This window comes from Dryobates pubescens, chromosome 8 (assembly GCF_014839835.1).
Source record: "Dryobates pubescens isolate bDryPub1 chromosome 8, bDryPub1.pri, whole genome shotgun sequence".
In the NCBI taxonomy this organism is placed as follows: Eukaryota; Metazoa; Chordata; class Aves; order Piciformes; family Picidae; genus Dryobates; species Dryobates pubescens.
Window position 1 is genome coordinate 24,506,888 of NC_071619.1, and position 9,669 is coordinate 24,516,556.

The 9,669-nt window shown below is 39.7% G+C and overlaps 1 protein-coding gene across 1 annotated transcript; it reads left to right on the forward strand.

Annotated features, from left to right (window-relative positions):
• The first annotated feature begins 3,091 nt into the window (after positions 1-3,091).
• Positions 3,092-5,983, forward strand: LOC104298833 (pulmonary surfactant-associated protein A). The gene is made up of 3 exons (XM_054163765.1): positions 3,092-3,281; positions 4,767-4,844; positions 5,535-5,983. Exons 1-3 carry the CDS (start codon positions 3,134-3,136, stop codon positions 5,909-5,911), a joined length of 603 nt encoding a protein of 200 aa, XP_054019740.1. The 5' UTR covers positions 3,092-3,133; the 3' UTR covers positions 5,912-5,983.
• Positions 5,984-9,669: the final 3,686 nt, after the last annotated feature.

A 9,669-nucleotide genomic window follows, 5' to 3' on the forward strand; every position in this document is an offset into this window, starting at 1 on the left:
AAAACAGAAAAGCTGTGAATCAGAGGTATTTTGAATTTACAGGTGAAGGACTGATACTTTGGCTTTCTTAGGTATATAAAACAAACCTCACCTAGAGTCAAGCAGTAGAAGGTATCAGAAACAGAATCTACCCACAAGATCCCAGAGTTTATTGTTGGGAAACCAGAGGAAGAAAAACTCCAGTTTCTTCGTGAAAATGTTGCCATTTTAGGATTTTGTGCACATACACATATTTTCCCAGGATTGAAGAGAGGATCAGGTATCCTCTACATACAAGAGACCAGATGTTCACAGAAACACTGACCATACACACAGCTAGGAAACTGTAGTAAGTACATCAGATACAGAGCTATAGTAAGTACATCAGATACAGAGCAGGGAACCAACGTTTGTAAGTCTGATTATCAGGACAGACACTACCTGGAAGGTGACATGCTTCCCTAAATAACAATAGCAACTTTCCTCGTACAAAAGCCATTTTTGCTTTTTTGAAAACAATTAAGAATTGTTACAATGTCACTTAGAATAACTGAAAGTTTCTTTACATTTTTATGCATTTTATATGTGTTTCTAAATCTGGAGTTATCCTGTATTTCTAGACTGATTTTTCTGCAACTTTGGCTTTGTATTCTCATAAAAGAAAGTTCTCAATGCTCAAAATTGTTCTTAGTGTTTACATAAGAAGTGCATGCAAAACTAAAAAGGCTTATTCGTGCCCTCATTATCCAGTCTCCACTTCAGCTGTGTCATTCAACAAACACAGCACTATATAAAGGGGACTTGTGTGAACTGCTTTCATTTCACTTTGAAGCAGAAGGGTAAGTTGAATTTCCTTTTCATAAATCAAGGAACTTCAGCTAGAAGGCAAACCTGTTCCTTTTTATTTTCATGGTCATATTTACATTTTAAAATTAAATTTTCCTTTATTACTATTTTTTACTTTGCTTATAATAGCAATTTTAGTAGATGAGGAATGCCTGAAGGTTATCAGATTGTAATGATGATGAAGGTCATTAAAACTGAAGAGTTAGGGTTTTTTCCATTTTGTGATATAACTGATCAGGACTCTGACTCTGCATCATAATCCAATTATGAGCTGGATGCAGTAGCCCATTCAAATGTAATTCACTGAATGATCAGCTCCAGATGAACCATATCTGTTGTAATTGCATTTTCTTATCTCAGGGACTTGAGTATTCCTAAACAGCTAAGATAGGTTTCTGTTAGGCCTTTAACAATCTACTCTTCAAGTCATTGGCCAGCATTGTCAGAGGTGTCTACTAGTCTTCAATACAGTAAAGGGTAAACAATCATAGAATAGAATCATTTTGGTTGGAAAAAAACTCTGATATTGAGTCCAGCTGTCACCCTGTCACCACTCTGGCTATTAAACCATGTCCCAGAGTACTATGTCCACATGTTTTTTGAGCACCTCCAGGGATGGTGACTCTACTGTCCTAGGGAGGGAGGTGATGGAAACACATCAGATTTAACACATGAAATTCAACAACATTTTGATACAGCACATATGTTCTTGTGTGGATTCGAAATTTTCACTTGTTAAAGTGGAAATTCTTGGCTATGAGTAATAGGCACTGCCATTACTGAAAAGATTTTACATGCAGCTAATGCTGAAATTGCTGACATTATTGAATGTACTTATGTTCAAGGGTGTGTCCCATTGATCTGATTTGATGAGACATTCCTCTAGAAAAACAAGTGAACTCTGTCTTTTAAAATAATTGGTATTGATGCAGATTAAGAACAATGTCAAAAAACCTTCTATGGTAGTCCGGAAGATATGAACAATACTTATGGTGTTTTGTTTTGTTGGTTTTTTAAAAGGCAGCTCAGTTTTATTATATCCATTTGATAAACAGTAATAACAATAAATTGACATTTTGATTCTGCTTAGTACATGCTGTGAAGCAAATACCTTGGTTTAGGTGATGAACCCAATAATCTTGCATCATTCAAGCCTGCCAAGATTTTATTCTCATCTTTACATGGAACTGGATTTAGAACATACTATGTGTCAAATAAAATTATCTTGTCAGTTGTGAATTTTTTTTTAAGGATGTAAGTTTTTAAGAGATTGCAGTACAGGATTCTCCCTAATTCTTGCCAAAAGCAAAGAGGAGTTGTATTAAGTTAGTTATATGTTTCGTATGACAGCCAGTCATCTCACTAGAAAGGGGATACCCATGTTAAACCTGGTATCTTAAACCTTTCTTTATCACTCATTTTTTAAACTGAATAATGCCTAAAACTGTTTGTCTCCATGACATAGTATTTTACAGCCCATCAGTTCGGGTTTTATAGCCACACAACACTAGCAATGCTGTATGCCTGCTATCTGTGTTGTAAGCCTAACCCCATGATCTATAGTTTGTGTGCTTTCCAGTCACAATACTGCAGCACTGCAATTGTAACGCTTCTTGATGTTGTATCTGAAAGGATAAAATAATATGAATATGCTTATTGCCAACTAGCAGAAAGGCATTTTCTACAAGACTAACTCTGACATTTCCAAGCTTGTGGAATTTTGTTCAAAATAAGATAGTAATGTCAACTGAGCTATAAAATTTTTCCTGTATGTAAACCATTATCAGTCTACTTATTTCAAATAAATATGCTTGATTAGTACTGTGCTTAAAAGGATTGCTCTAAACCACCACAATGACCTCTGTAGCAGACAGATTGTGCCTTTCAGGTTGGTATCATATTCATCAGACACATTAACCTACTTGTAACCCTCTAATGGCAGAGGTGTGAGCAAGCTACATCTGAGCCCACCATTTCTCAAGGATTAATCCAACAAATAGTGATAGCACAAAGAATGATTTGTCTTCACTACTCCCAAATACTGTAATGAGCACAACAATTTTATCAGTCTAGTTTTGTGTATAAGATATGCATCAGGAGCAAAATAAATCTGGGAAGTCTCTTATACCTGAACAATAGACTTTAAACAAGGAAAGAATGTAAATTTCAAGAAGGGACAAAGGGAGGGAGAGGAGAGTAAGGCAATAAAGGAGAAAAAAATGTTCAATTACATAAGCCAATGCCTAAAATTTCTTACAGGGTCATTGCCTGACAAATATCTGGGTTTCCAGAGCTGGCCTAAGCAATCATGTTGTCTTACTCATCCTGCATGATCCCAGCGGTAGCTGCTTTGCTAGTGACTTGCCATGCGCTGCGTGAATGTCCAGGAAATACTGAACTACCTGAAATCCCTGCACTGCCCCAAAGAGATGATCTGAAAGGACAGTCACATCTAAGTAACGGTAAGCAAACTTTCCTGGTTTGCAACAAATCCTTCTCATGAAGGCTGCATTAGTAAATACCACGCAGAAGGACGTGTGCCCTTGAGGCATTTGCTGCATTAAGCAGAGAGGGGGAAGGTGAATGAAAGAAATGACCCAGGTTTTGGGGTTTTTTTGTTATTTTAAATAGGCATTTTCTCTCCACTGAAAAAGGAAAGGAAATGAACAAGTTATCAATATTTAAACATATAAATATTATGTATTTGTAGTGCTTTTCCATTGACTTCCAAAGAAAATTGCTTCTTTCACAGCAGAAGCTTTATATTGTTAAGTATGAAGAAATATTATTCTGGTATTTACAAGTGTAATTAAAATGTTTCTAGCATGTTTATCTAGTATCCAAAGATGATATGTACAAATGTAATCTGATAAGGGGCACATTGCACTGTGCAATTCTCTTTATGTATAGAAATGCTTTCTCGAGGTTCATTACCAAGACTAAAGCACAATCAAAATTATTCATAGATGTAGCACATTTTAGTTTGAGATTAAATTCTATTTCATCCAGAAGTTCCCAAAAATATGCATCAATAGGAAAGAAAAATATGCTTCTCTTTTCCAGATTTCAGAGGACAGCCCGGAAGCCTGACGAATCCTCCTAGAAGAAATCGTCTTCCTTGGCAAAAAGGTGAGTAAGGAGAAAAGGGGATATTGGACCACTACGTGAAAAAGGCTGATATCCATGTAATCTTCTGTCAGTCAAATAGACTCTATTGGGCCAGTACACTGTTTCTCACTGATTGCAAAGTACAGCAAAAGTTGGAACACTGCAACTTGAAGAGACGGAGATGCAGCAATGATTTGTGCTTCTTACATAACCATTTAGTTGTGAATAATAGGAACATGGTCATGGGAGTACACTAACTGTATTCTACATGTAGGACATTTTCAAACAAATTTCTATGGGTACCAAAGTATCTACCTTTACAGTGAGTTCTCATCCTTAACAAGCAGTGCTGAATGGACTGCATTTCATACAACCTATGCAGAAATGCTCCTATACCAGTGCTTACTCTTTCTGTCGAGATGAGATCCCACTGTGAGAACACAAAACATTCAACCACCAGATTAAAAAAGAAAATGGTATGGTGCCATAGGCACTGTTACCTCTGCAAAATCTCTTTTGTGCCTGTTCACTAACAGCATGAAGCAAATTATCTTTGGCTAAGCCATTTTCATTGACATGACAAACATAAGGATTCAAACTAGAAAAATCAGAGGGTGATTATCAGCATTTCAGAGGGTTGAAGGTTTGTGTTTGCTTTAGTAGAGGTTAACAGTGGTATGAAAAAATACTGGGAAAATATTGCCAGATACTTTTAAACAAGTATACAGTGTACTAACTAGTTTTGGAAAAGGATTCGTTGTATCCAAGGAGTTGTTCCTACCAGAAGAGCCTCGTTTTGCTTGAGTGTATAACTTTTATTTTCATCTGTGCAGGTTTACCCAATTCTCTGGACACCGATCCCCTCGATGTTATAGCAGATTTGAAACACCGACTTTGCAGACTTGAAGGCGGTAACTTTTTTCACACTCTTACTTTTTCACATCAGTCAGTTTTAAAAGCACAATAGGCAAAACTGATTTATAGAATCATGATTTGCAGACAAGACATCACACTTAAAATGGTATCCTCTCAAAACTGTTTTCTCATCCAAAGCAGAGGAGATCAGGAGTCATTTTCCCCTGAAGAAGCAGGTTTCTCTCAGGAACACTAACGTGCATTTATTAAAGTTCGATTTATTTAAAAATATGCTGAACTTTCTGCATGGATTCATGGGAACTTCTAAACCCTGTCACTAGCATTTTTATCTATCAGCAGCCAGATTATTAAAAGTGGCAAATTGTGCTAAGAAATTCACAATAATTATCATGTTCTCATTTCACTTGCTGAAATCTGAAGCAAATCAATCTTCTGTAGAGAGTATGCATGCTAAAATATGTCTGATGGCATTAGTGAGGCAACCCTGTTTTGGAAAAGACAATAGTGGATAATCACAAGCAGCATAACAATATATTTAGTGAACTGATAAAATTTTGAAGATTGTTGTTTTTCCCTTTCATCCTTTACTTTTGCCCTCTATTTCCTCCTCTGTTCCACTTCTAGTTTTCTCTTCAACTGATGATTTCTCTTTCTTTGTTTTCCAATCAATATGCCATAGGAATGTTTTTAAAGTTAACAAGGTTTTTTTTCTTTTCCTGTTTTAGTGCTTGTTTTAAATGGCAAAATAAGAAAAGCAGGAGATAAAATATTTGCCAGCAATGGGAAGAAAGTTGATTTTGCATCTGCACTAGGATCCTGTGAAGAGGCTGGAGGAACTCTTGCAACTCCCATGAATGAGGAGGAGAACCAAGCTGTTCTGAGCATTGTGAAACCGTATAACCAATATGCTTACTTGGGCATTAAAGAGGGTGAGACTCCAGGTCAATTTAAGTACATAAATGGCATGCCTCTGAGTTATACCAAGTGGTACAAATATGAGCCTAACGGCAAAGGGACAGAAAAATGCGTAGAGATGTACACCGATGGGACCTGGAATGACAAAAGATGTAACCTGAACCGCCTCACAGTCTGTGAATTTTAAAGAATGGCTTTTCAACCACCTCAGAATACGGAGATCATTAAATACCCTGTCTCAGGTTTATGCAATTTCTGCAATTATTCTGTCAGAAAATCCAAAATTAATCATAATACGGGATTTTTTATCTTCCTGAAAATATCAAATGTGGTAGGTGATTAACTTAAATAAAATTTTCCTAATCTGATGTGTTTATCTCTTTTGGAGGATTGGGAAGAGCTCATAATTCGGGTTTTTTTTTTCGTTTTTGTTTTTGTTTTTGTTTTTTTTTTCTTTTGTGGTACTGTGGACTATGTCTTTGTGAAGACTAGAGGAACATTCCAAGGCTTGTCTTAGGATATTGGGAATGTCTGAAGTTAAAATTAGCTGTGGCTTCATAGTAGAAGCATTTACAAGTATTTAGTCTTTTCTGCCTCCTATGAGATGCACAGAGGTTGACTTTGCTAAAGCAATTCAGGTCTCAGATTTTATTTTGTACATCTCTTTGAATTCTAGGGCTTGTACTGTGTCTCACTCAAGCATTGTCCTGGTTTGAGGCCAGACAGATCCTCTCTTGCCCCTGAGAGGGGCAAGAGAATGGCACTCACACAAATGGATTGCAAAAGTGATGGAAAGTTGAAATGGAAAAGCAGTAAGTGTTTTACAGAAGCTACCAGCATGGTGACGAAAGAATCCCAAAGTGTACAGAGTCCTCTATAGCACATCCAAAGGCCTCCCAACAGTTCTCTTCTCCCCACCTGAGGGCGTGCCCAAAACCCCCAGCGTTCTTTCTTCCCCTCCCCCCCCCCACCACTGCTAGGCTGGTCTCAGGCTGGCCAGGTCTGAGGCTGCCCCCCCTCCTCCTGGCATTAGGCCTAGCCAGGCCTAAGAGGCCTTGAGATACTCCCCTGCCATTACCCAAGAGGGAGCATCTCCCACGGAAGTGGCGAGGGAAGAAAGAGGAAGAGAATGACTTTGCAGATGGATTTGTAGGGCACAGGATTTACGGGTATGAAAAACGCTGTTTCCAGTGTCCGCCTCATTGGGCCGGACCCTCGGGACACTGGAGGCGTAACTTATGTGGCAGTCCAGGAAGCACCCAGCCTAAACTGCCACAAGTATGCATGCATATTTAACCATTATAAAAATATTGACAGTATCAGTTACAATAATTTTCTTAGTTTTAGAAGCTACTCTGTACAAAATACTGATATAAACATTACATTAGATCCATGCAGACAATAGAAATATGCACATAAAATACTGAAGATAGAAATTCCTCTTGCAAAAACATAACATTCCCTCATAAAACTACGGCTTTTGTAGTGTTAGAAGGCCACCTGTTTTCCCCTAAACCAATGAAAACCAGGTACTATTTTCAGGGATCAGGGAAGATTGGAAGTTGAATCAATTCAAACAAACACAAGCTATTTCTCTGCCGATGCCATGCCAAATAACCACACAATCAGACCATGACTCAAGTCTGCTAGGACCAAGAAGCATCATTTCACAAAATATTTTGACCTCTATTCAGTTTGGGTAGCTCAGTAAACTACCATGAGTAGCAAAGTCTCACACACCCTGCAGCGAGGCAGTCCTGGACTCATCCATGAGAATTTTTACACCACCGGGGAAGGTGTGGGAGTGTGTTTTTGTGAAAGGAAACACTGGAACACTGGAGTTCAAATGTGTGCATAAACCCTTGTACTTCATCTTCTCCTCCTCCACATTTGGTTCTGTGCAGGGAGCCCATGGGAACCTGGAACTGACTCTCAGCACCGTTCTCCCTTCGTCCCTAGCTTGCACTGAGGAAGAGATAGAATCTGTTCCCATGGTCATTTCAAGCCCTGTCAAGTAGGAAAGCTTTAGTATTTTCGAATGCAGGAAGTAAGGAGTTAGTTTTGGCAGCAGAGGATTCATATCCAGCATTGCATACAGCACTCCAGCTGATCTGAGAATGGACAGAGACTTTGAAATGGGAAAAGTACACCCAGTACCATGTTGGATAGATTTCAAAGTGGGAACCTCTTCTACAAAGTAGCTTCATTTTGAGACCTATGACCATGATACTGTTTGGCCAAAAATTTCAAATGGGAAGGGAAAAAATCATGCTGTTACAACAATTCTGACTCTCGGGGTACTTTGAGAAAAGATAAGGCTAAACTAATACTTTTTAAGTTTCCTAGGCTTAGCTCTGAGTATCTGTACTAAATCTGCTAGAAAGTTGTTAAAATTTAATTAAAACTATGTCTAGCTCTTGTGTTTCAGTTATTAGTGTTTTAATCAGTAAACTTTGCTAGCAATTTTTGACTCTTTCAAGCACACACATTCTTCATTAGAGCAAGGTGATTGCCTGGCATAATCAGGCATCATGTTGAAGAGACAGGAAAAAAAATAATCTAGTAGCAAATTTTTATTACCTGGGCCAAAACCCACCTAGAAATTCATCTGGCTTCAAGTGTTAAAGACAATAAGAAATGCTTTTACAAATGTATTAGCAACAAAAGCAGGATTAAGGAGAATCTCTGTCCTTTGCTGGATGCAGGGGGAAACCATGATCAAGGATAAGGAAGAAGCTGAGGTACTTCAGTACCAGGACAAGAGGACACAGTCTCAGGCTGCGCCAGGGAAGGTTCAGGCTAGATGTTAGGAAAAAGTTCTATACAGAAAGAGTGATTGCCCATTGGAATGGGCTGCCTGGGGAGGTGGTGGAGTCGCCATCATTGGAGGTTTTCAGGAGAAGACTTGATGGAGTGCTTGGTGCTGTGGGTTAGATGTTTGGGTGGTGTTGGATTGGTTGATGGGTTGGATGCGATGATCTTGAAGGTCTCTTCCAACCTGGTTTATTCTATGTATTCTATGTATTCACATATTTTTTTGCCTAAACTTTAGTATTAAAGCCAGTTGTTTGCTGGAAGATGGGGAGCAGAATGAAGCCTCCACAATCCAAGAGGAAATGGTTAATGACCTGCTGTACCACTGTGTGTATATACCCACATCCATGTGGCATACACCCAAGGGTACCAAGACAATTGGTGGAAGCACTCACCAAGCCACTTTCCATCATTTACCATCAGTCCTGGCTGACCAGGAAGGTCCCTGTTGACTGAAGGCAGGTAAACATGGCATCCATCTACAGGAAGGGACAGAAGGAGGACCCAGGGAGCTACAGACCTGTCAGTCTGACCTCAGTGCCAGGTAAGGTAATGGATAATTTGGGGTACTGATTGACAGCCGCCTAAACAAGAGCCAGCAGTGTGCCCAGGTGGCCAAGAGGGCCAATGGCATCCTGGCCTGCATTAGGAACAGTGTGGCCAGCAGGAGCAGGGAGGTCATTGTGCCCCTGTACTCTGCATTGGTTAGGCCTCACCTTGAGTACTGTGTCCAGTTCTGGGCCCCTCAGTTTAAGAAGGACATTGAGACACTTGAACGTGTCCAGAGAAGGGCAACAAGGCTGGGAAGAGGCCTTGAGCACAAGCCTATGAGGAGAGGCTGAGGGAGCTGGGATTCTTTAGCCTGGAGAAGAGAAGGATCAGGGGTGACCTCATTGCCCTCTACAGCTACCTGAAGGGTGGTTGTAGCCAGGAGGGGGTTGGTCTCTTCTCCCAGGCAACCAGCACCAGAACAAGGGGACATAGTCTCAAGCTGCACCACGGGAGGTTTAGACTCGAAGTGAGGAGAAAGTTCTTCACTGAGCGAGTCGTTCATCATTGGAATGGGCTGCCCAGGGAGGTGGTAGAGTCACTGTCCCTGGAGGTGTTCAAGAGGAGATTGGACATGGTGCT

Bases quoted from the DNA above. Each gene is read 5' to 3' on its own strand.
- LOC104298833 (XM_054163765.1), top strand. From the start codon at position 3,134: ATGTTGTCTTACTCATCCTGCATGATCCCAGCGGTAGCTGCTTTGCTA. The intron at 3,282-4,766 runs GTAACGGTAAGC...TCATCTGTGCAG, and splicing joins GAAAGGACAGTCACATCTAA to GTTTACCCAATTCTCTGGAC. The intron at 4,845-5,534 runs GTAACTTTTTTC...TTCCTGTTTTAG, and splicing joins ACTTTGCAGACTTGAAGGCG to TGCTTGTTTTAAATGGCAAA.